This window comes from Sturnira hondurensis, unplaced genomic scaffold (genome assembly GCF_014824575.4).
Source record: "Sturnira hondurensis isolate 20B ecotype Veracruz unplaced genomic scaffold, ASM1482457v3 Scaffold0006505, whole genome shotgun sequence".
NCBI lineage: Eukaryota > Metazoa > Chordata > Mammalia > Chiroptera > Phyllostomidae > Sturnira > Sturnira hondurensis.
The window spans coordinates 6,976,698-7,003,382 of record NW_028079136.1 but is presented as its reverse complement, the minus strand read 5'-3'; the positions used below and the strand labels follow the sequence as shown (position 1 = coordinate 7,003,382).

Sequence of the window (26,685 nt, the reverse complement as noted above, 5' to 3'; positions counted from 1 at the left end):
AGCCAAAAAGCAGGCAGGGAAGTGGGGGAGCAAGAGGCAGGGGCACCATAAACTCATGGTCCCTGCTCACCCCCCAGACCTGAGCCAGTGTCAGATCTGGGGCCCACGGGGGAGGTGGCCAGGTCTCTAGTGTGTTTCGTAATGATTCCTTCAGTATTTTCTCCCCAAGGCCATGGCCATTTGTTTGGGTAGTTGTTCACTAGAGAAAGGAGAATAGTAAGGCACTAGAGGACCAGCAGACACAAAGTCTGAGTTGACCTTAGCATCTGGGGACTCAAGCATCACCACGGGCCCTTGGTAGAGGGGCCCCTGATAGCCACCTGCTTGTCATGGCTCTCCGCGTCCGGGAGCCCACCGGCAGTCCCCTGTTCCTTGGCGTTTACTCAGGCAGAACTCATGTGTGTTGACATTTGCAGTGACTCCCACACTGGGTCCTTGGCCTACTAGGTAGGAGCCAAGATGACTAAGAGGAAACTTCTGGAACTGCTTTCTCCCTACTCTCCTGCCCTGTCCAAGATAGTAATTAAAAGTACCGTCTCCTCCCAGGGGATGCAGCAGAGGTTAATCCCGCTGGCATTCACAACGTGAAGGGTGAAGGGGTGGTGGCACTGGCCACTGACTCGCCGTGTGGCCCTCTGACCCTGCCCAGACCGAGCAGCCCTGGAGGAGCCCCTGGGCGGCCTGGGCGCAGGCCTGCTCACGGAGGCGGAGCCAGACCCTGGAGCAGGTTAGGAAGGCCTTTGGTATGAGGCCATTCACAGTCATTTGGCAGACGTGTTCTTTTCCATTCCACTTAGAATAAAGGTCAGAAACAGTTCACACCCACGAGGGAGAGACGATATTCACTTACAGTTTTGCCGTGACAGAGCTTTGGCAACTTTCTTGCACTCTGCCCTCGTGTTAACCCAAGATGTGAGGACTCTCCGGATGTCCCACAGAACACCACGCGGGGCGGTCGCGTTAATGACCATGCTGATTCCGCAGGATGAGCAAGAGGCGCCTCTATGACGGACATATGCGCGACCGAGTGACCTGTGCTCCGGAGATGAAGGTTGGACGGCCTGCTGATTCCCGTGAAGTTTTTAGGGGTCCAGTGGTTAGGGGTATGTGGGGAGAGCCCCTCTCAAGTAACAGAAATTGCTGCCTCTTCTCTCTCTCAGCACAGTGAAGAAAACAGAGTGCCTGGCCGCCTCTCTGGGTTCAGAGACACCACGTCACTCTGGGTGACACGGAGGCTGTCGGCGGTGGTGGGCGCCCCAGCAGGGGAGGGCTCTGCAAGGTCCGGGTGGCAGGGCAGGCAGCCCCGTGTTTGGCTCCCACGGCCTGGCAGACTCTCGGGTGCCAGAAGTGTGGGTTCCGGGGACAGGGAAAGGTGTAGCACGGAGCTTATGGCAAGTCCCAGTGGGACAATCACAAAGCAAGCCCGCCATCTGCAACAGCGGACTGATGACACACCTTTTGAGAAACAACCTCTGGCCTGTCACTCAGCTCTGGTGGAGACGGGACAGGTGAGCATGGCCCACCAGGCGGGACCTCGTGGAGAGCTGGGTCTGTTGGGTGCATCGCGTTGGGGAGCCAGGCGGGCCGGCAGCGGTCCCTCTGAGGATGGGAATGCTGCCCTTGGGACTGAGCTCGAGTGGGCCTGATGGGCACACGTAGACTGCAGGGGGACGTAGCCAGAGTCTGTCCTCTGGCTCATACCTTTGGCCACACACAGGGCCCTGCACAACCAGCTAAAGGGAGAGGAAAAAGCCAGAGCTCGGTTCATCGGCGGGCTGACCTGCACACAGCGGCCGCAGGACGGAGGTGTAAGGGCGGGGGAGCATTCCCAACATGCGGGCTGTGAGCAGAGTGCTTGGCCTTCTGTGTTGTGCTCAAGAAAGTGGCCCAAGATGGTGAGAAGTATTCACACTCTTGGGCAGAGGCCAATGGCCTGGCCATTTGGTCAGAGGCCTGGAAGGAAAAGACTGGAAGACTGGGGGCAAGGAGGTGTGGGGAGAGGCACCCAGATTGACATATGGGGGAAAACATGAAGTGTGAAGATTTTAGGACCGCATGTTAATGCCCCTTAGAATGCGCCCAGCACAGAAGAGGTGGCGAACAGGCAAGTACAAAATGGCTTGGATGGTCACACCAGGCAGGCCTTGGCCCAGCCGTGCTGGAACCAGCACACGGGCATTTGGGCGGAATGGCCGGAGTGACAAAGGCAGAAGCCACACGAGTACTAATGTGGGCCCAACAGCCCAGGCTCTGCCATGTACCAAGGCCACTCAAGGTCCTGCTGCCTCCAATGTCCAACTAGCCTGTCAGCAAGACACCATAGCCAGGCCCCTGATGTGGAACTGGTCCTCGAGGCCACCAACTCACCTCCTGGGGCACATCAACTACATCAGCTCCTTCCACCCTGGAAGTGCCAGCTGTTCATCTTCATAGGGACAGGGACCTATTCTGGGCCTGAGTTTGCCTTTCCCGACCACAGCGCCTCAGTCAGCAGCACATCCAGGGACTTTACCTGATGCAAAAGCATGGAATTCCACCCAGCGCAGCATCCGACCTGGGCACGGCAGGGGTCCTGCGCCCTAGTTTATGGCTGCCACCCGAGCACTTTGGATTCCTGTGTCCGGGGCCAGGAGGGGCAGTCAGACCCTGAGTGCACATACCAGGGGCAGGCAGGAATGTGTGGGACCCAGTGACCCACTGGGCACGTCCAGGCAGTCCCCCCTGTAATCAGGAAGTCACGGGCATGAATCCTGACCTAAGAGGGGTTTGACTGCCAGGCATTTAGGCCCCACTACCCCGCAGTGGAATGCAGGCCGGGGCACACGACAAGGCAGTGCCTTATCTGCCCGGGTTGTTGGGGGTGAGAGAATTTGGAATGGAGGGAGGAGGGAGAGGATGCACTGCCAGAGGCTGTAGTTAGGCCTGTGACCTCCCTCCTTCTCTGTGTCCCTTAGGACCAGCCCAGGGGAAACGGGAAGCTGCTCTCTGAACCCGGTGGGCGAGAAGATCTGAGTGGCACAGGGGTGGGTGGGGACCGCCAGGCAAAGGCTTCCCTCTGGTCTCCCGACTCCCGCTGCGGGGGTTGTGCCGGGCCGTGCTCACGGATCTGTTCCTTAGCTCGCACCAACACCACGCTTTCCGAGGGCCGCTACACGCTGATGGCTGTGTGGCTGCGGATGCCAGGCAGGCCTGTTCTGGGGAGTTGCGGGGGCTTGTCGGGGTTCCTGATGGCTTGAGGGTCTCCCCCCGCCACCCCCGCTGGCTGACCTTCCTTAGAACTGCACTGCGGTGTCGGTCTCTCTGCCCAGCTTCCTCCCCTCCCTTTTTCTTTCACAGGGATGGCATCCGTGTTGACTCCTTCCCATCTGCCCCCGTCCCTGCCCTGCTTCCTAACATGTTACTTCCAGTGTGGTCCTGGGACCACCAGCCACGGCATCACCTGGGAGCTTGTTAGAAACATTGAGTGTCTGGCCCCACCCTGACCCGGCCAAATCAGAAGCTTCATACGTACATTATAATCTCAGAAAACACGGATTTAGAGGATTTGGTCTTCTCCAGCAAATCCTTTAAATCTCAGTTTGGAACCTGAGCGTTTGCAAAGGTAACCGGCTGCAATCACACGATTACAGATCACTTGGGTCTTTCATTTTATAGGTCAAAGCCCAGCAAAGGGACCGGTTCAAGGCCATGCAGCGAAGTAGAACGGAGCCGGCACCCGGGGCTCTCCTCCCACTGCAGGCTCTCCTGTGAGCAGGTGACCCGCTCCAAACCTGCGTGGCTTCATCTGGCAGAACTGGAAATACGGTGCTGGCTCAGGCAGCACACACGGGAACGGGAACGGTACGGAGAAGCCTAGCACGGCCCCTGTGCGAGGGTGACATGCAAATTCGTGAAGCTTCCGTATTTCTATGGTCTCACCATTAACAGGAACCTGATCAACAAAACGAACAAGCAAGCGAAGTACAGGCAAAGACACTGAAATTGAGAACAGGCTGACAGTGACCAGAGGGGAGAGGGGAGGGGATAATGGGGGGAAAGGGTGAAGGGTTTGCAGGAACAAGTATAAAGGACACATGGACAATAACAAGGGTGGTGGACATGGGGGAGGGAGGCAGGGAGGACTAGGGTGGTGGGGAGGGGAGGGGGGAAAAGGCAGAAAGCTGTACTTGAACAACAATAAAGAAAACTAAAAAATAAAACAAAACAACTTACCAACAAGAAAAAAAGTTATTAACTTCTTAGAAGTTCTTCATACAAAGTATTCTAGAGGCTGGTTGCAATGGCACCTTCCCAATTGAATGTATACATCAGAAGATTCACCTTAAAGATGTCCTCTTATTAAATAAAATTCTTTTTTCAAGTATATAAAAAAGTGGAACTAAGGTGTAATAACAAACAGAAATGGGTCTCTGCCCTGGGTGCCTGGCGTCGGGTCCCTAAAACCCTTAAAGTTTCCCTGTGGGAGGGTCTGCTCTTCACCTGGGTTTAGTGGACTGAGTGGTGGGGTGGGGCCCCTGCAGATCTTCAGGATGGGGGATGGTCCCTGGGAAGAGCAAACCTGTGAACGAGGGCGGGAACTTTCACCTTCTAGGGAGAGGAGCCGGGCCCTGAGGTCTCCAGCCTGCAGGGTCTGCACCAACTCTGGGGAGTGAGCGTCAGAACCGGAGGGAACTACCGGGCCGCCAGTGGGTGTTGGAGAGGGAGCCTGTGCGGAAGGACGTGCGTTTGGTGTGAGAACTGAATGCAAGAAGATGACCCACTAGTCCGAACTGAGATGTGCGGTAAGTGTAACACACACGCTGCATTTTGAGGACTCAGTAAGAACAAAGATGTAAAATACTTCGTGAATAATTCTTTGGTAATGATGCATGTTTAAGTAATAATTTTGATACATTAGGTTAAATAAAATATTGTGAAAATAAACGCCATCTATCTTTCTGCTTTCAAGCCAAGACCCCCGAGTGCTGAGGTCACACAGCTCTCCCAGCCTCCCCGAGCCCCGCCCCCACACTGCCCCTTCTTTGCCTGGGTCGTACTTCTGGTTGGTGGCCATCGCTGAGGGCATTTCCTAGTTATTAGCTTGAGATCTTTCAGAAATTCTTTGTAGGATAATGGGGTTACTCAACAACTTTTAAAAGAACTCCTGACAAAATCTCTAGAAATGCGTTTCCATTGAGGAGCAAACCCCCATGCTGTTATTAACAGTCCAACTCTAGCTTTGGAGTAGAGCCCGCAGGGTGGAGGGCTTTGGGTGGGGGATGGGCCTTGTGCTGCCTGGGTCTGCGTCTCGCTGGAGCCTGTACTGGGCAAGGCTCTGCCACGGGGCTATGGGGGAGGTGGCGCAGGGTCTTCCCTGGAGCCCAGTCCCCACCGCCCTCCCACAACACTGAACAGGGCTCCCGACTGATGTCAGGGGCACTCGGGGCAGATGGCAGGTCCCAGGGCCAGCGGTGAGGGAAGCTCAAGGAGGGGACGTCACTGCCACACCTTGGGCCTCTGTGGCGGATGGGGATCCCTTCTGCCTGCCTCAGAGGCGACTCCTGGGGGTCAAAGGAACCTGCATTCCGTTGGCTGCCTGTCAGGATGGGGCCGAGGTCCCCAGGTAAACTCCAAGGGCTTAACTGGAGGAGGCGCCGTCCAGAGCTGAGGCCACGGGTCCATCCCTTGTGCTGTTTAACAAGTTCCCGAAGCAGGAAATTCTGCAGTGAAACTAGAACTCAGTTTCTCCTGCCCAAAATTCGCACACGCTGCCACATGCCACAGGTGGTGGAGCTGTGACCCCCGAAGTGGTAAAGGACTCAACCAACTTCACCCGGCCCACGACGAAAGGCACTGGGTGGGCGGGTGGCCTCAGGCCTGTCTCCTAAACTCTGCAGCCATGTTGCTGGGACCCAGGCTCCTGCCAGCACATCCAGTGTCTAGGGCTCCTTCGCGAGCAAAGGCAGTGATGACAGTAACAGAACCGGGATCTGAAGTGGGTCGTGTTGTGCTTTCCCGTGGACGTTCAGTCCCACGCAGGAATCCCGAATGCTGCCTCTGAGTGCTGCGCACTGCGGAATGGACTTTATTTCACTGGAAATGCTTTTTCATAATAAATTTAATTCAAGGGGGTTAGTGAATCTAAGGCATGTAACGCCTTTGTGAAAGTTAAAAGAATCCAGTTATAAAAGAAGCGCTGTGTACAGTCTCAAATAGCTGAAGGTACAATGGGCTCCATATTTTACATAGTACAAAAATTATTTCATATACAAAGAAAAAATACAAATAATGTGCAAAAACCATTTTCACAGGTGGCATTTATAAAATGAAAATGATAGAAAAATCCTTCATTCTTATTATTCCCTCAACTTCTTACATATCACAGATCTATTTCCTAGTGTTTAAATTTGAAAATCTGTCTTATTTTTAACCTACAAAGACAAAGTGGTTTTTCAGTTTTTTAAAAGGGAACCATTTTATTATTGAAATCTTATGACTGACTCAGTTCAGTTAATTTTATATTAAATTATAAGCAGACCGTCCGAAGAACAAGGGTATAGAAGTCATATATACATGTCTTTGAAATATTAGTTTGGTATTTAACATATTAACATTTGAAAACAAGCGTCATGGCCTGGCTGCCGGACTGGCCACCCGCCGGGGCTGTAGCAGAGAAGCCGCTGTTCCTGAGAACAAGCAGCTCTTCTCAGGTCGTACGCTGAACAGAGCCAAGGTTATTAAAAGTAAAGAAAATCTAAAAACAGTTCTTGCGTCCCGGTGCCGACGTGCCGTTTGGGTTTCCGGTCATACCACCGCGCGCTGCGGCCGATGCAGCCCTTGTCCCGGGTGTGGTGTGGTCACAAATGGCTGGCTCTGTCTTTCTGATTTCACTTCATTAGGAGGTCAGTACAAGTGTTTGTTTTGTGGGTTAGTGCATTCAGCTTTCTGAACATTACCTCGTGTGAGAAGCTGTCAGGGAGCGGAGGAACATGTAAGGACACACGGTCCTGGACCCTCGGGGCATCTTGGCCAAGAGGGCCTGGTGTTTCGGGAGCCACACTTCCCCACACTGGCTGGGTCAGTGCCACCTTGTTCCCTGGACGACTTTTCTGCCAGGCGAACCCCGTGTGCCCCCACGGTGCCCTCCATGGAGCTCCGATGCTGCTGGTATGAACCCCAGGGGCTGGGCAGAGGTTACGCAAGAACCTCTTGGCAGCACCAGAGAGTGGAGCTTCTCTAAGGGCAGGAAAGCCTGTTCTGTGCAGAATGTAACAACCTCGGAGAGTTCTGATTTTTGCTTGTCAGAAAGCTCTCCAAGGACATTACGACCTTCAGGGAACAGAAAGGCTCTAGCTTTCATGAAGAAGGACACAAGTAGGCGGCAGCCCTTCGGCCTAGGGGATGGCGGGCAGCTGGCTCAGAAAGCACTCTTCTGACCCCGAAGCACCAGGACCCTGTTAGAACCTGGTGCAAGACACAGGAAGCGCCTGGTGCTTCTGACCAGACCTGTGAGACACACCCACTCAGGCTAAGCAGGCACAGCAACTGCTGAAAGCGGGGACTGGGTAAGAGTGGCCAGGGGGACCTCGTGCCCTGGGCCGACTCATCAGAGCCAAAGAGGACACTGCCAGCTCCCCGGGGACTCAGGCACCTTCCCTGTTTGGCAGCCTGAGTCTATCCTCTCTTCTGCTTGGGTGACTGTGGGCATCAGGCGTCGGAGATACAGCTCTGGATCCGGTCCATCCACTGTTGGGCGCTCTGTCCATCCTGGGCACAGAAGTTGTACACACGTCTGCTGGTCTTGAGCTAAGAAACCAAAGGGAGAGACCCAGAGGTGAAGGGCAGGGCTGTCGTAAGGCAAGTGTGCAGCGCCAGCCCTGTAACCTTGGTTCCGCCCCGCCCCGGGACCTCTGAGTGCTCTCTCCTCCGAGACCGCACTGCCACTTTCTCTCCCTTCCCTTCCCTTTTCTAGTCCCCAGAGTTACAGGGGATGGTTAACGTCCCCAGGGCAGGTTAACATCTGCTGGAAGGCACTGGCAGGACAGGGAGTCACACAAGGACAACTCTGCTTTGCCTCTTTCTGGGGCTGCACCCCCAGCCTCTCCCACACACGGCAGCAACATGGGGCAGGTGCGGAGTGCGCTCCCTGTGAGCCTCAGGAAAGCCTGAGACTCATCCAGACCATGACGAGGTTGGCTCCTGTGCCCCTCTCCATCTTCTTCTCCAGTCTCCAGTGGCAGCCATACTGGAAACCCAGAGTTAGGAATGCGGCCTCATGGTCTGCACAGGGCCCTTACCATGAGGCCCATAAAATGCCCCAAGGCCCACCTAATAGGTGTGAAGAAGTAGGGCAGACAGTCATCATGTGTGACTAAGGACAGTTTCTGTGGATGGTCAAGCACTGGAAATGAAGGAAGTCATTTTCCTTCTGTTCCTGACAGTAGGCGGTGAGTGAAATAACAAACAATATTTAGCAAGGAGTTCATTTGCTTTCATGTATGACTGAATACCTTCTGAAGAAGTCCTTTGTGCAAAGCAGTGTGCAGCCTTCTGAGGAAAATGGAGAGCTGGGAGAGGTCAGGTTGGGGGTCAGAGTGCTAAGTTCAAGTTCTGCAGCAATTCCCATAGCCAGGGGGTCTGTGACCCATAAACAGTCACCACCAGTGGCTCTGAGGCCCCACAATTCTCGGAGGGAGGTGGAAAGCAAGATCATGCACAGAGTGCAAGAAAAAGATGAACTTACATCAAAGAAAGCCTTGTCACTTGTGTGCTTCGGGGCCCCCATGCTGGGGCCAGCAGGCACGACCATTTCCACTTCCGCCAGGTCAATGTGGCCTTTGCAGCTTGTGTCCTCCCCTGAGTCGTAGTATCGCAGCTGCAACCACAGGGGCACAGACAGGAAGTAAGAGGCATGGACAGGGAAAGCGGTGTGGCCTGTCAGGCTGCGTCTGGGGACTCTCCTTGGGTCGGCCCAGAGCATGCTGGGAGAATAGACAAGAAATGGGAAACACTGGCTGCCTCTGGGAAAAAAATACTAGGTGGCTAGGAGAAAGCGGGAAAAAGGTATTTTTGTGAAATCTGAACAAATAAGTGAATTACATATTAAAAGATAAAATTACCTGGCAACCAACAACTGTAAAAACTATATGGAACACATAAAGAGGGATGAATGTTTAGAATACATTCAAGACTCCTAGAAATTGATAAGAAAAAAATCCTAGAAAAAAAACTGTCGAAGGATCTCAACAAGCAAGTCACAGGAGAAACACAGATGACCCTCACATTGGAAAGCAGGCACGACCTTACGGTCAGAGGACAGTGAGCAGGTGAAACCAACGAAACTCCCGAAGTGAAGACCCTTCACTTGTATTAAGAAATATTAAGAATGACTGATAAAAAATAAATAAAAATGGCTGGTAATATCCAGGCTGAAGGTAAGGTGCTACATACTCTAACTGGGAATACAATTTGTGAGAGATTTTTGGAGGGCAATTTGGCAGCATCAACGGCAATTTAAAATGCCTGTGCTTCCTGACGCACTCTCCCCACCTCTGGAAATCACCCTGTAGAAACACCCCCACAAGCGCGCAAAGACACACACGTCAGAGGTTTCCTCCAGCACTGTTTTAGCAGCTAAAGACTGAAGAGATGCGCCTGCCTTTCAGTGGGGTGCTGACTGATTACACGGCGGTGCAGCAGTGATGCGGAAAACTACACAGCTTTTTAGAAGTGATAGAGAAGACCTGTATAAACTGGTAGGAAAATATTGTTCAAATGCATTATATAAAAAGGTAAGTTGCCAATGAGCGTGTAGCTATAATTTCTAAAACACTGCTACTTACTATGTAAGTAGCGCAGTGTTTGACTGAGTGGTTACTATGTTCCGGGACTGTTCTGATTCTTTTGTACGTGAAGCATTTAACCTTCCTAGCAACTCCAACTATATGTACATACATATACAGCTACACACACACACACACACGAAAATTATTTAGAGAAATATATACCAAATTATTAGTGGCAGTTATCTCAGGGAGTGGGGGGCACAGAGGACTTTGGCAGAACAAACATGCACTACTTTGGGAATAAGAAAAAATGAGAAGACCGGGTTTTGAAATGAAAGAGACGGCTGGTGGAAATGCCTTGCCGGCCCACAGCTGGGCGTCACGCTCTTGCTCACGCAGCAGGAGCGTGCCCGGGGCCTCGTCCCTGAGGTCCTGCGGAAAAGCTGTGTGCCTCTCATGTGAAAGAAGCCCAAAAGGCTGGTCAGAATACAAATATGATTTGATATAATTGTAGATTACAGGAAAATTCTGGCATTCTCCCAAGCTAGAGTTAGTGCTTTAATGGGATTTCCTACACCATGTAGACCCCATGACTTCAGAGGCACTGTTACTTTAAAGCACAGCCCCATAAGAAGGGCTTGCATGGCGTATTTGAAAACAAATTCTCTCCATTTTTCCACAACGATTCTATGCAACCTTTGTGGAGCCCTCTGAACAGAGGGAGAGGTAGTCCCCACACCGACCCCCCGGAAGGGCTCTCTAGGTGCAGTCCCGATGAGAGCCTTGTGGAGAGGTGACAGCTCATACCACTCTGAACTGAACAGACTCCCCCTTAGGGACCCCGTGCCTCAGCCGTGAGGTGCGGCTGAGGTCACTGGAGCCAGTTTATGATGCTGAGGGCGTGTGGGCTAAGAACCCAACGGTGGGCAAAGGACTTCCTCACGTGGTCCGTGGCGTCCAGTCTAGTACTTGCCCCCTGTGAATTCCAGCTGTGGGTGGGCCCACCCACTCTGGCCTGTTTTGAGGTGCCCTCCCCTGGTGCTGTCCTCTTTGAGGAGTAAGACCGCCTTCCTCAGTAACGTGTACAGTGATGGGCACAGGGAAAGTACACGATAGAGCCTGTTGAATGCCCTCAGTTGTGAACAGTTGGGTTGTGTTGCGAGGCCGAGGGTGATCTGTATTGTGGGGCACTGCCACCAGCCCCTGTGTGCGTGTGTAGCGTGCACTGTGGTGCAAACCTCCGGTTCCCCCCTGGCCTGGGGCTGAGAGCAGGCAGCAGGAGCCATCTGGGTGTGAAGAAGCAGAGTTCTATTGCTCTTATGCTGGGCTCAACTGTCACTGTCCTGCCCGCACACACCAGGCAGAGCCACTTTGGACCTGGCCTTGGGGGGCTACTGCCCTCGCTCGGGGACGTGCGGGGCCCTAGGAGGAGCCCCCACGCGAGCAGTCTGCACATGGTGATCCACTGAGTCACGCCACAGCTGGGCACTGAGCTTGGCCTACAGAGTGGCTCCCGCAGCCGACGGCCTCACCTGATGTTTCGTCACGTCCAAAACGAACCAGCGGGGCTTCCAGCCTTTCAGCAGAGCCCCTCTTTTGTAAAGTGTTCCTTCGAAAGACCTAGAAGAAGTGACAAGAGGGCAGTTCATTTCGACTCTTCATTTAAAGACATTTGTAAAGGGATGTCTGCTCTTTTTCTTCGCTGAACCTCTATTTCCCTCAAATGATCCAAAACCCCCCAAACCCAATCAGGGTTCTCCCTGGAATTCTTCTACTAGACCTTTAAGGAAAGACAGGTGCTTTCCGCTGGAATTACTGAATACCAAACTTCCGGGTTCGGCGCTCCTGGGGACCGACTTCGGTGCCCTGAAGGTGGGGCTGCCACCCACGGGAGAAAGTGGAGCCGGCCGATGGGTAGGAGCCTGCAGACTGAGAAACTGGCACAGCTGTGGCCTTCACGGGCCCTCACCCGTTTATGTGAGCAAATTCCTTTTTGCTTGAGCTAGCATGGACTAGATTCCTGGTGTGTGCCACCGAGAAAGTGCTGACTAACGCATAATCCCTCAAAAGACCTGGCAGACATGAGGTAATGCCAATCAGGACTCAGCCACAAATAACTACAACCTCTTGGCATCATTCTAATTGTAATTTTGGTATTTCCTCTTCAAAGAATCATTTCACAAATTTACGACAGAAACAGAGAGAGAGACTCAAAGTAAATCCATTTCCCTGTCTATAGCTGGCTGCGCTTCACTGGCTCAGCCTGTTCCCAGGCTAAGGCGCAGCAGGGGCCCGGTGGGGGTGGGCGGCGGTTTTGCGGGGGCGATTCAGCCCAGTGGCAGGGCACGGCACCACCCACCTGTTCTCGTCGTTCCTGGATGTATACTGGCTGTACAGTGTGGCTGCTCTCCGGTCCACGCCGTTGGAGGGGGAGATGCTGGCGTTCTGCTCCTCCCCGGCGCTGCTGTCGGCCAGGTGCAGCACAGACCTCTCCTGGTACGAAGGCAGGTTGGTAGACACAATTCCCGGGGAGCCTGGAGGGTGTCTCTGCGGCTGAACAAGAATGAACAGGAGCTAGGAAAGCTGTCAAAGGCCTGAAGCAACTCATCCAGTAATTTCTAAATTTCTAAACAGCTATCTCAAGGGAAAAAACCAATAGGCAGAATATATGTATAAAGATGTTTATCCTGGAGATGTTTAGAATAGTAAAAAACTGGAAACTTAAATGTTTATCACTAGGGCACTGGTTAAAAAACAACAAGTTTCCATACCATGGAAATCTAACAGCCATTAAAGCAATGCTGCTGATTTATATCCTGACAAGTGCAAGGACACATATGCCACGTATTAGGTAAAAAAGAAAGCAGGTTTGAAAAGAGTACATATAGCAAATCCCTTTTATAGGTGTGTTTAGAATAAAACAAGATTGACCGCATGGTAGTTTGTTTCTAGGTTATAAATTGATTTATTATCAATAAATAAATGGGTGATTTATTATCTTCTAGTTTATAACTTTCTGTGTATTATCTTATTTAAGAGAATAAACATATCCCTGGCTGGTGTAGCTCAGTGGACTGAGTGTAGGCTGTGGACCAAAGGGCTGCAGGTTCGATACCCAGTCAGGGCACATGCCTCAGTTGCAGGCCAGGTCCCCAGTGGGAGCCATGTGAGAGGCAACCACACATTGATGTTTCTTTCTCTTTCTCCCTCCCTTCCCCTCTCTCTAAAATTAAATAAATAAAACCTTAAAAAATAAAAGAATAAATATATCTCACTTCTAAAGTCAGAAAAAAAAGACAAAAATATATTTTTTTCCCTGAGGAAAAAAGGTGTCACACACCTATGGCCTGTCTGATCATAGCTCCTGAATTGTCATTTGAAGGCAAGAGACAGCGCCTGGGGGACCCCTTCCGAATCACTCTGAGCCTTCCTTCCACACGCAGTTCTCCTTGACCCCTCTGCGGCTTCTGAGCCTGCTGCCCTCACCTTTCCCCCAAAGTGCTCTCCAGAACACTGTCCTAACTTCCCTCTGTTGCACTTGGAGCCGATCTGACGTGGGTGTGACTGGCGGCCGTCCCAAGAGCTCGCTGTGTGCTGCCCGTGCCTGTCCCCACACGTGTGAGACGGAGACCGCCCCCTCACGGTGGGGAACCAGGGGGCAGCGTGTGCAGGGTGCTCAGCACGGTCCTGCGCACACGCCACGCGCTCGATACGTTTTCAAGTCAGATGCAGAAAAGGGGGGTGTGATCAACAGACAGCATGTTCAGCCATTTTAAAATACTCCATTTTCTGTGATGACTTCTCTGGAGCAAATATATGGTCTTGGCATTCCCCTCCCCCCTCATGTGGTAGGAGATCAGCTGAACCCACAGAGGCTCCGCAATCGAAAAGAACCAGTAATTTCCCCAGACACGGGGTCCTGAACCGTGAGAATTATGTCACTGTGGTAAAGTGAGACACGCAGGAAGTGGTCAGCTGTTTGGAACTTTCTGCCCCCAAACCCCAAGGCATGACCCCTCTCTTTCCACCCTTCCTTTCAGCCATAGGCCCACCTGGGTTACCTGTGGCAGCGGCCCCACCCGCCCTAGCACCCTCAAAAAGGCAGCTCCTGGGGTGGGGGGCCCTGCCAACTCACGTGGTCTGCTCGGGGCTGTTCTTTCAGGTCCGCGGTGACCCTTCCCCACAGCTGCTGCCACTTCTCAGGGGTTTGGTTCAGTTTATGCTCCAATCTTTCAATTTCCTGCAAAGTAATTAAAGGGGGTTTTCTGACAGATAAGTATTTCATAGAAATCAGGACATGCCCCGAAGCCACAGCTCCCTGGTCCTGGGCCCAGATGAACAGTGTGGCCACAGGGCAGCTGAAGCCAGTGGTAAGCAGGGCCTGAGGCTTCCCCAGCCGGGAACAGCTGCGTGAGCTCCAGCTGCAGTGATGCCCTGCGGCAAGGGTGACTTATTGGGGTCTGTAACCAGGACTTTTTACACAGAACGGCTTCAGCAGAGGGAAGAAATATGTATCCTGAACACCCCTGGCCAGCCCATGGGAAATCTGATGGCCGCAGCAAAAGGTCAGGTACTGGGCCGGTGTCCAAACCCCAACAGCTGAGGCAGATGAGAAGTCTGTCCTTGACGGAGGAGCCCTCGGCTGCCATGATTCAAACCAGATGTGGAAAGAACGAATCACGAAGTCCCGAAGGCACGGAACTTCCCTGGGACAGGGAAGCAGGACAGCCGCCTCTGGGACCGTGCTGCCTCTGAGGAGCGCCGCTCTGGTCAGAAAGCCGGCAAGCCTCTTCGGGAGCCGCCAGGCCCTATCTAACTCCCGGGCTGTGGCTCTCACCAGGGCGGCTCTCACTGCCAGGATGGTTTCTCTCCAGAATATTCCTTCTGGAAGATGGCTGGCAGTGCTCCCACCAGGCCACCAGCTGCCCACACCTCTGGCCAGAGGAAGCACAGCACCCACAAAAGCCATCACCCAGGCCTGACTCAGGCTGCCTGGGCAGCTAGACCCGCTGGGAGGCTACGGATTGCTCCATCTGTGTGATGGCTTCCTTGTGAAGCTGGAAAACTCATTTTTATGGAGACTTTCCCAGTAGCTGAGCCTGGCCCCCCATGGATTCTGGGGAGCAAATTTGGTTTCCTCACATGCCTGGAGTGCTCCCTCGAGCAGAGTGAGGAGAGCCGCGTCCAGAAGTGTGTGAACCAGCCACTCTCAACTCAGCCTGGCTCCTGAGGCCCCTTGGGCCCCCACGGTGCCCTAGGTGAGTGCCTACACACTGCCCACTCACACTGAAGAGGCCGGTCAGGGCGTCGGGCTGAGCACAGCTGACATCATCGTAGCATGGCCACACTGTTCTCCTCTGGCTCTGGGGCCCAGCATCCCCGGCCGGCTCCGCGTCTTCCGAAGGCAACTGCTTGGGACTCAGCATCACCCAGTCATACGAAGGCCCTGTGGCAAGGGTCTCCTCTGTGTAGTAATTCCACTTCTTGAGGCTGGAGACATTGACGTTGGGCTTCAGGGCCTGTTTAAAGGGCAAGAGTATGAACGGAGGTTCAAATACCATAAGTCCAAATATTGAAATGTATACATAGAAATAAAGAATGCAATAAAATATGTTCTGCCCTCCTACCTCGACAAATACAACTTCTTTTTTTTTTTAAACATTTTATTTATTTATCTTTAGAGGGGAAGGTAAGGAGAGAGGAAGGAAACATCAATGTATGGTTGCTTCTCGTGCATCCCCTGCAGGGCACTGGCCCCTGCCGGAAACTGGCCTGCAACCCAAGCATGTGCCCTGACTGGGAATCGAACCGCGATCGTCTGGTTTGCAGGCCCACACTCAATCCACTGAGCTACACCAGCCAAGGCTGAAAAATACAACTTCTTAATGGACTCCTCAGACTTCTCTCCATGGGAAAGTCCCAGCCCACGGTCCTTGGCTGGACCCCTGCCCCTCCACCCAGCGCTACCCTGTATTCTGAAAGCCACTTACAATGTGTGTGTCTATCCCAGCCCACGAAGCTAAACTCTGTCCACTTTCTGCCAAAAAGCTACTTCTTGGCTGCCCTTTGGGTCTAGGGCACATACACTGGCTTGGGAGACAGACTTGGAGAAGTGGGTTGGTGAGGAACTTGAATCTGGCTAAGGAATTCTGAGGTACCAGAGGGTGGTTTCGATGAAGGAGGGGCATCCAAGTCTGTGCCCTGGTCTCTCGAACCCCTCACCACCTGAGGAAGGGGCAGCTGGAGAAAGGCCAGGGTGGGGCCCTAACACATGGGGCCCAGGCCGGGGGCCTCCTTGCCCCTCAGCGAGGTGCTTCTGCTCCTCACACCGGCCCGACCCATCCCAGAGCCTGCTTCCACGTGGATGTTCAGGGGGAGCTCGCCATCCTCCCTGGACTGGGCAGCTCCAACCCCCCCTGCTTCCCGTGAGGGCTTGCTGGTGGATTCGGAGCAGATAACCTAGGGGATTCTTTTCTAAAGTGTTTTGGACTTTTCAGTTTAGATGACCGGTTGAGGTTTCAGGCTGACTTGGCTTTACTATTCTTGAAGTCATCCCTTCCAGGTTTTGGGGGCCAGATTCTAATTTCTGTGGTCAAGAATGTGGTGGACAGTCTCCATTCCATCAGACTCCAAAGCCAGCGTCTGTCAGACTTTTGAATAGTGTCAGTATGAAACCTACTCAAATGTTTCTAAAAAGCCTAAACAGTCTGCATACACTCAAAGTAAGGAAAACTTCAACATCAAATACTCAGAAAATGAAACATAAATGTTTTTTACCTCAATTTCCACTGGTGAATATAAGTAATTAAAGAAAATGGGAGTCCTCTTGTGCATTCTATCAATGCACTCCCAAATGCAAATTCCTTTTTTGGCATGCTTATCTCCTTTATCATCAAATAAAGTTCCTGCAAATCCAAAAAAATTCCACAAAAGTCAAATAAATCAACAGTGTGCCTAGAAATATGACGCCTGCAGCAGAAGGAAAGTGGAATATTCCTTATGGCTCTGGAAACAGCGACGTACGTGCAGAAACCTTAGATACTAACTGCGGAGCTGGGGGGGGTAATGCGCCTCACGGTCACATGGAAACAAACCCAGATGGAAGGGAAGTGCCCACTAAAGTTTCCAGGCATTTAGCAGGACAGCGTGGCTCTCCCAGCCTACATCTAGGTCCAGACTCCCTGAGGTCTGTGCCAGGAGACATTCTACACATTTTTCAAGAGAAAAATGGAAGGACTTAGAGTTGACTTCAGGAGACTCAGTTAAAAACAGAATTTTATGTTTCTTTTTCTTGTCGTTGGCTGTTTATTATGAAATGGTTTAAAGTGTCTTCCTGCTTAGCAGTTTCCATAAACTCAGGCATTTGTATGTTCACGGAGACTTTCGATGACAGAGGGGTGTGGTGTGCCCTGTAGGGTGACGTGAAAAACAGACGCTGGATTCAGGAGGGGCCCTTCAGGGATTTCCTGACACCACGTCCGCACCTTTCAGCCAGTGCACCTGCTCCTCACTCGAGCCCACTTGGTTCTCCTTCGAGAGGAAGAGGGGTTAGGGTGAGGAAGGTGCCTCTCTCAGTAGTGCTGTCTTGCTTCAAGTGAAATTACTCAGTCAACAACGAGTAGGAGTTTCACCGGTTTATTGGAAAAGAATGTCTTAAGTCCCAGGCTGCACAAACTCCTGCAATGTGAGGACCCCGGCACTAATTTGCGGTTTCTTTTCTACTTTTGAACTGCAGAGCCTGCCGTGGTAGTTCTGAGCCTTGGCCGTGTGCTAACCCCACCAAGGGTTTACAAAAATGCCAACCCCTAGGTCTCGCCTCAGACCGATTGGTCAGAATCTCTGAGGATGGGTCGCAGATATTAGTTGTGTTCAAAGTTCTCCAAGTGATTCCCATGTCTAGTGTAACCAGCTCTACTTAATGCCTTCCCAACATGTGGGTGCCTAAGAAATCAAGGTTTCTGGTTGTTACATGTGGAATGACAATTCTGTGAGTCACCAAAGGTCTGGGAGTACAAACAGAATGGGAAATGGTCTGACCAGTGCTGTCTCCCTTACCAAAAGCATGAAATATCTTTTTAAAAAAATTTTCATTTATTTCTAGAGAGGGGGGACGCAGGGGAGAGAGAGGGAAAGAAACATCGATGTGTGGTCGCCTCTCCCATGCCGACTGTGAACCTGGCCTGCAACCCAGGCATGTGCCCTGACTGGGAATCGAACCAGCACTGAGCCACACCAGCCAGGGCACATGAAATATCTTATTAGACAATTTTAATAGCATGCACTGAAAAGCAGTATTTCCTGATTCCATATTTTAAATTGAGAACATCAGTAAATAATTTCAGTCACGAAAAGAGTCCTTATGAATATATAGGAATATTATGAAAAGAGCTGATTTTGGAAAACTTGCTTGTCTCCTTAGTCACGTGCACCCTCCCTCCTGTCTCCCCACCACAACAAAAGAATGTAAAATCCTCCTGGAGAATGTTTTCACAGGGGCTGACTGACTTCGAGCATCTACTCTCTACAACTATTACTGCTGCTAAAAGGCGCAGTGATGATGGCATGCTTAAAATTTATTGAGCACTTACTATGTGCCAGCAATTGTGCGAAGAAGCACACAAATATTTCCTACTGCGGTCATCAGGGCTCAAAGGGCCACTCTGAGGAGGAACCCGGAGAAACTCGGACGGGTAGGTAACTGTCCACAGCACTCGCGGGTGCTGCAATCTAGGCCAGGCCTGGCGGCTCCAGAGCCTCGGCCTCCACTGCTGCTCATGCTGCCTCTGAAGGCAGGCTGCTCTCCCGCCAGAGCGCGGCAGGGGTGGGAGAACAGAGTCAATGCGTCTCCTCAAACACCAGTAACACTTTAAGAGATGGGGATAGAAGAGGGTCTCACTTTTCGAAGGTGCTACGGAGAGACCACTTGTAGTGCCTGAGAGCTCAGGCAGCACGCAGTCTCCGAATCTGGGCGTGTGTTCACGTCCACTCCACTTCTGTGGTTCAGGGCAAAACCCTAAAACGGCCTCGCCGCACTGGAGGGGAGTGACGTTACTAGTTTTTAATCAGAAACACAAAAACCAACAAAGAAGATAAAACAAGAGCATGCAAACACATACCATGCTCTAATCTCTCGTAGTCGGAGTCCAGGAGAAATGTTTTAAAGCGATTAGATACGTAGTGGAAAGCCAAGAACTTTAAGTAATAGAGATTGAATTCAAACTCAGCTGGATACTGGGTGTGAACCTGAAACACACAAGGCAGAGGAAAGAGTAAGAATCGCACCAAACCAGAAGTGGGCGCCGTGCCGCTGACTGCTGCCCTGACACGTGCAGGAGGCCACAGGGCTACGAGCCAGGTCCCTGTGGCAGTGGGGTGGCGGGGACCCGCCCGTCCACACCGTGTCTGTGCCGGACACCATGCTGGGCGTTTTTATACATGCTATCTCATTTAATCTCCATAACAACTTTGCAAGACAGGAATTATTTTTTTTCTAACTCTATTGAGATGTAACCGACATAAAACACTGTGCACATTTAAGGTGTAGAACATAATGTACATTATCTATTGTGAAATGATTTCCATAGTAGGGTTACATCTAGCCCCTCCATCACCTCACATAATAATAACTGTTTTTTGGGGGGGTGAGAACACTTAGGTCTATCCTTTTAGCAATTTATAAGCATACAATACAGTATTGTTAACTACAGTCATGATGCCGCGCATCAGATCCCCAGAACTTGTTATAATCAGAAGTTCCCACCCCTTAACCAACATCTCCTCCTTCCTCTCAGCCTCCAGCCCCTGGCAACGGCCATTCCGCCCTCTGTTTCTCCAAATTTGCCTTTTTAGATTCTACATGTAAGTGAAATCATACAGTAGTCATCTTTCTGTGACATTTCATTCAGCACAATGCCCTCAAGTTGTTGTGAATGGAAACATTTCCTTGTTTTCTCGTGGCTAAATATGATTTCACTGTTTATATATGTAGCATTTTTCAACCCGTTCATCCCTAGACAGACATGCAGGTTGTTTTCACATCTTGGCTGCACTGAAAACGCTGCCGTGGACGTGGGAGTACGGACGTCTCTCTGAGACAGTGATTTCATTCCCTCAAATACATACACACACCGGAGTGGGACTGTTGGATCACACAGTAGTTTTATTTTTAATTTTTGAGAACCTCTCTACCATTTTCCATAGTGGCCGCACAGATTTACATCCCCACCAACAGCAGACAAGGGCTCCCTTTTCTTTCCATCCTCACCAACAGTTGTCACCTCTTGTCATTTTGAGTGCAGCTGTCCTAACAGGTATAGGGTGATAACTCATTGTGGTTTTTATTTGAATTTCCCTTATGATTAGTGATGTTGAGCACCTTTTCATGTACTTATTGGCCATTTGTGTGTTTTCTTTGGAAAAGTGTCTATTCCAATCTGCTTAAGATAGGCATTTTTATCCCCACTGTGCAGATGAGGAAGCTGAGGATGAGCAAGGTTAAGTGGTTTACCTGACATCAATCATCAGTAACTGGTGAGCTCTGATTTGAACCCTGGCGTGTTAGGCTCCAAGGTCTGTGCCCATTCACTGCCTTACACTGTGCTAGGCACTTGACAGATACAAATGAACACAAGTTAATCAGTGAAAGGTCTTGCTCTCCAGGCACTTGTGGTGTAATAGTATCTAAGACAACAATGAAAACCGTCTTTACTTAAGTTTGGCAGTGAAAGGAATGAGGGGAGAAGGCTGTTTAGGGAGGTAGCAAGAGATGTTTTCTGGACAGAAGCACTGAGTGCCTGTCTGAAGGCAATGCAGAAGGAGCCAACAGAGAGAACAAGTTGTCGCGAGAGCGCAGACGACTGAGAGAATAAGGCCCTGGGAAAACAAGAACAAACGAGGCCGAGGGCCCAGAAATAGGGAACAGGCTTGGAAAGGGGAAGAGATAGAAGCGGAGATAAAAAAGAAAGACATGTTCAGGTGCCAATGGGAGGGGGAGGAGCTCGTGCCTTTTAACCTTACATTTAACCCCACTCAGGCCGTGAGATCCCTGGACAGAGTGATAAAGACAGGGGATGACGGGAGGGAGGAAGCAGGGCAGAGCTGGACCCGTCCAGCGCCGCAGCGCACTTTGGGCAAGCTGCACGCAGACTCTGTGGAGCCATCTGATGTTGGCAGAAGGCGGGCTGATGACCTGGGGGCGCTCCCCAACCCACCCAGCAAGCTCACCTCTGCACTGTGCAAACACTCTCATGACTAGTTAGAGAATTCTGTTTGCTTGAGAGAGGTCCCAATCGTAACTGTGCTCGATTAGCAGCTGTTGTAAGTGGACACTGCTGGCGGGCCGTCGGAAAGCCAGCGTCCTCCCCATGTTTAACTTGGCGGTGTGGCCCCACTCTTGGCCGGCCAGAGGGAGCGGGCACGCGTGTCATCTGCTGGCTGCCCCGCAGATCAGTGCCGATTCAGTCATATCTGGACACCACTGACTGACCGCCTGGGCAGAAACCTAGTTTTCTGTGATGATTAAGAGTTGTTTTTCTTTCTTCAACACTTTCTCAAAAAGCCGTGAGCGGCTTTTTAATTGAACTAAAATTTTAGTTTGTAAGAAATACAAAATAACATGGAACTCAGGAGGACTTAAGAGAGTTTGCCGCTCACGAAATGGAGCTGCTTTCCTGGCCGCGGCCCTTCCTGCTGCAGCAGGCTCCAGGGGACAGCAGAGTCGCCCGGACAACTGTGACATGAAGGACTCTGACGGGCCAGGCTGTGGGCCACATGCAGGCTTTTTGGAGCTGTAAGCATATGTAGCATGAATTTTCTCCCCAGTGACATGGAAGAAATAGACAACGTGGGCTTCCTGTGGTTATGTTATATGAGCAACTAATTACAGGGGTTAGGCATACTTGAGACTTCATAGTTATGATCAGATAAAACGTAAGCTAATCGGATACATATTTAATGACCAACAGTTATTATTTTGGGGTATTATAACTGGGCATAAAAGTAAGTTCATGTAAGTGGTTATTACAATCAGTAATACTTTCTTCCACTTCTATAGTGGAAAACACAAGTTTAAAAACCAGCTTTTTCCTTGCTGTTTCAGCCCCCTACGTCTTTGGCTCAAACACCAAACACACGCTCCAGTCCCCAACCCCCTCCAGCCGCTTATCCCTACCCACACACATGCCCCAGAGGACAGAGGCCCTGCGCCTGGCACTCCACTAGGCCTGGTCCTCAGGTGTTCCTGGCTCCTCTCTAGGTTTCGTTCACACCTAGTTTCCTGCGCTTTCCCCGTCACCACCTGTCCTTTAAAGCCACACAAACACCTCCGGTCTGAGCTCCTGGCTCCTGGTTCAGAATCCATAGCATCAGTCCAGGAGGCCAGTGCACCCAGGAAGGAGAGGGGGCGACTCAGGCTGTGGGTGGCAGGACAGAAGGCGGAGATGAGCCCCGGGGATGGAACTTGGTTCCCTACCACCTGCGAGTCTCAGGGAAGAGAAAGCTGCAGTGTGCCGAGACAGGGCATGCTCCAGAACTTGGCCCCAGTGGCCTTTGACACAAACCTCAGTGTCACAGGCTGGCCCCTGGCTCACTGTTTCCCGGGTGGGAAGAGTTCAGAGCTATTTTCACTGACCCAGTTCACAGCAGGTCCTAAAAACTGTCCTGACTACTTTTATTAAACAAACATTTTTCCTCAATGACTACTCTCCACAGAAACCACTTGCCTCATATGTATTTGTATCTTTCCTTGGTTATTTCTGATATTTAATATGCTGAGGAATATAATTTTGAAGACCTACTTCTGAGGTAAAGTAGAACAGAAATGATCATGACTTTGACCTTATGTTGAATTTACAGGCACTTTGGGGAGAGCACATGCTAGGACTTGAAGCAAAACTCTCCGCAAGTGGAAAAATGCTTTCGCCGCCCACTGCACTGAGTGGCTGGCCTGTTCACAAACCCTGAACTTGGGAGCGCTGCCTCGTGTGTGCGCACACCACAATGACACCGATGGGTGCTAATGCCCCAAACTGGGGCTAATCATCAGGTGTATTAGAAGACAAAGAAAAGATGCTAGGCAATTAAATATTTTTTTAAATCATTAGCAACAGTTTAAGCAACAAGCATGTGAGAATTTCTCAATGGAAAAAAATAATCGGATTGACCTGAACCCTGGGTTGATTAATACCTAGATACCACATCTGGAATGCGAGATTAAGAAACTCATGGAGTTTTCTGAAATGTCTTTCCACCACAATAATGAGAACCTAACTGCATTCCTAAGACAAAAATACGGTGCTTAGATTTCCAGTAAGAAAGAAAAATGACACTTTTTCTTTATTTTGTCATACATGACAGGGATTCAGTTTGTCCAGTTCACTTGGTTTCTTCTCCTTGTTGTAAATGGGACACCCAGACCCTCCTGCAGCACCCGCCAGAGTGAGGTACAATCCACGTTTCCCTCTCCTTTTGAGGAGGCATCACGGGCATACGACAAACTGCACATATTTAAAGTGCACAATTTGGTTAAAGTTTGAGGTACCTATACACCTGTGAAACTGCCGCCACAATCAGGATAATGACCACGCTGTCTGTAACTCCTGAAAGTTTCCTTGTGCCCTTTCTGCCTTCTGCATCTTCCTCCCTGAGCAACCACCGCTTTGCTTTTGATCGCTGCAGATTACTTTGCATTTACTTTACATAAATGGAACCAAAGGTCTGTACTCCTTCTGTCTTTTCCCACTAAGCATAATTATTTGACATGCACCCATGACCACCCCTTTTCACAGGTATGTAATGTAGGAATTGCACTGATATACCACAATTCATTCACTCTCATGTGGACATTGAGCTGCTTCTAGATTTTTTATTATTACACACCTGGCTGCTGTGAACAGTGATGGACAAGTCTTTGCAGGGCCTAAGCTTTCATTTCTCCTGCATAACTGCCTAGAAATGAAATGCTGAGCTATGTGGTAGGTAGGAGGTCGAACTTCTCAAGAAACAGCCAACTGTTTTCCCAAATGGTTGTACAATTTTACATTCCCATCAGCAGTGCTAGGTCCAGTTTCCCCACATCCTTGTTAAGATATGAGGTGCTCAGTTTAAAAAATACTAGCGTACCATTAAAACAGGTACGTAGTGACATCTGATCGTGATTTTAATTTGCATTTTGTGATGACAAATGATGTTAAGTACCTTTTCACATGCATAGCTGTATATCTTTAGTGAAGTGTAGGTGTTTTGCCAATGAGAATAGGTTGGTCATTTTCTTATTAAATTTTGAGAATACTTTATATATTCTGGATACAAGTCTTTTAGCAGATATAGCATTTGCAAGTATTTTCTTCCACTGTGATTTTTCTTTTTGTTTTCTTAATAGTGATTTTTAAAGAATTTTTCAATTGTGAAAAAGTCTCATTTATCAATTTGTCCTTTTGTGGATCATGCTTTGGAGCTGAATCCAAGATACCCTTGCCTAACCTAAGGTCACTGAGTTTCTTCCTGTTTCCTTCTAAAAGTTTTACAGTATTAGGTCTTATAGTCACATATATGATCCCTTTTGAATTAATTTTTACATTGGGGTTAGAAATGGGTTAATATTTTTTTGTGACTGGAAATACAGTTATCTGGTATCATGTGTTAAAAAGACTATTCTTTCCCTACTGAATGCTTTTTGCATCTTCATCAAAAACCAGTTTTCTGTATATCACACCTGTGTGGGATTTCTGGACTGCTTGCTTTATTGATTTATTTGTCCAACTTTATACCAATTATCATCACATGGTCTTGATTACTATAGCTTTCTAGTAAGTCTTGAAACCAAATAGTACTGGTCCTCCCATTTTGTTCTTTTTCAGTTGTTTCAGAGATTCTATTGTTAGATCCTTCGGATTTTCATGTGAATTTCAAAACTAGCTTGCCAATTTCCACAAAAATAGTCTCCTAGGCATTTGATTGTGATTACACTGAATTTTCAATTCAATTTGGGCAAAGTGAGTGACATTTCAACAATATTAAGGCTTCTGATCCATGTATAAGAGGTATCTCCTGATTCATTTAAGGCTTTAATTTCTCTCAGTCATGCTTTGTGGTTTTCAGTATCTAGGTCTTTCATATATTTTGCTGATTTCATATCTTTTGATACTACTGTAAATGGTAATGATTAAACAGTTAAAATATTCCAATAGTTAATTTTTGTAGATTCCATACATAATCCTGTTGCTTGTGAATACGGTAGTTTTACTTCTTCCCAATGTGGCTGTTTCTATTATTACCATTTTTTTGCCTTCCTGCATGGCTAGGACCATTAGCACAACACTGAGAAGCGGCGGAGCAGACTTCGCTTCCTGTTCCCAACTTTAGGGGCAGGGCCCTCAGTCTTTCACTATTAACATGACGTTGGCTGCAGGATTCTACAACAGAAACTACAGCTAACATGTAGCTAACGCTACAGTTTGAGGGAGTTCTCTTCTATTCCTAGTATCCTGAGAATTTTTACAGGGAATGAATGTTGTATTTTGTCAGATGTTTTTCTGCATTTGTTGAGATGACCATAGGGTTATTATTTTTAATTTATTAATATGGTGAATTATACTTACAGATTTCAAATGTAAAAACAATCAGGCACTCCTGGGATAAATCCCGCTTGACCCTGGAATATTATTTTTTAAACATATGGATTTATATGAATTTGATTTGCTAAATTTTTGTTTAGAAAACTTGAATTTATGGGCATCCAGAGTACTGGTGCACAGTTTTCTTTTACTGTCTTTGCTGGGGCAGGGGGGTGCTGGTTTCACAGACTGAGCTGGGTGGTGTTCCCTTTGCTTCAGTTTTCTGTAGAACTGCTGTTATTTCTTCTTTGAAAACGTGGTAGAATTTACCAGTGAGGCCACCTGGACCTGGAGTTTTCAGCATGAAAATGTTTTAATTACAATTTAAATTTCCTTAATATATACAGGCTTATTTAAGTTATGTATTTTTTTCTTGAGTGAGTGAGGCAGCTTATGTTTTCCAAGGAAATTTGTGCACTTCACCTAACTGCTGATTCTTTGGGCACAAAATTGTTCATAATATTCCCTTACTGTCATTTAAATACTTGTAGAACCTGTAGTGATGTCATTTTTCTTATTTCTCATATTGATAATTTGTGTCTTCTTTCTTTGATGAGTTTGGCTACAGGTTTATCAATTTTATTGACCCTTTCAAAGAACTTTGGCTTAGATTATTTATTTATTTATTTATTTGAGAGGAAGAGAGGGAGAAAGAGAGAGAGAGAGAAACATCAATGTGTGGTTGCCTCTTGCGTGCTCCCTACTGGGGACTTGGTCCCCAACCCAGGCATGTGCCCTGACTGGGAATTGAACCAACTACCCTTCACAGGCTGGTGCTCAACCACTCAGCCACACCAGCCAGGGCAGGTTTAGTTAGTTTTCTTTATGGTTGGCCACAAGACTTTTGGGGCCAAAAGCTAGTCTGCTTCAAATAAATTTAGCATTATTGTGTTATGTGGAATTTGGACTGACAGGGATCTCAGCCAATAAACTAATTCTTTGTAAGCATTTCCCAAAATATGTTGATAAATAGTTTTAGGGCCTCCCTTAGGCATCATCTGAATTCTGTTGTTCAGAATAATTTTGTATGTATCTTGATGAAGATAAAAAATAAACAGATTCAAAAGACAAAGCTATGAGAGGTATTTTAGTTTTGTTTTCTATTATGGAGTGAAATCTGCCAATTTCACTTATTTATAAGAGAATCTGAAATGGAATTTGGAGAAACATGAATTTATAGTTTTATTTTTTGCCCATATGCCATTAAGCACTTTGTAAAATTTAAAGACCCATAAAAATAAGCTATGACTCAAATCCCAGGAAAGATCAACATTTTGGGAATAAAATATAGTAAGTTAAAATAGGATTTG

General features: G+C 49.2%; 1 protein-coding gene and 1 non-coding gene across 3 annotated transcripts in view; one reads left to right on the top strand and one right to left on the bottom strand.

Annotated features, from left to right (window-relative positions):
• Positions 1-3,806: 3,806 nt before the first annotated feature.
• On the top strand, positions 3,807-3,909 carry LOC118989828 (U6 spliceosomal RNA). The gene has a single exon (XR_005067098.1). It is a non-coding gene; the product is annotated as a U6 spliceosomal RNA (small nuclear RNA).
• Positions 3,910-6,090: 2,181 nt separating this feature from the next.
• Positions 6,091-26,685, bottom strand: part of SBF2 (SET binding factor 2) — a 424,767-nt gene continuing 404,172 nt past the window's right edge. For both annotated transcript variants that reach the window (XM_037050085.1, XM_037050086.1), the window contains 8 exons: positions 18,881-19,007; positions 16,542-16,669; positions 15,050-15,283; positions 13,900-14,004; positions 12,124-12,317; positions 11,297-11,384; positions 8,723-8,854; positions 6,091-7,785 (listed from right to left, as the gene is read on the bottom strand). In XM_037050085.1, the coding sequence (XP_036905980.1) occupies positions 7,687-7,785; positions 8,723-8,854; positions 11,297-11,384; positions 12,124-12,317; positions 13,900-14,004; positions 15,050-15,283; positions 16,542-16,669; positions 18,881-19,007 (1,107 nt within the window). In that variant the 3' untranslated portion in view covers positions 6,091-7,686. The remainder of the gene's footprint in view (positions 7,786-8,722; positions 8,855-11,296; positions 11,385-12,123; positions 12,318-13,899; positions 14,005-15,049; positions 15,284-16,541; positions 16,670-18,880; positions 19,008-26,685) is intronic.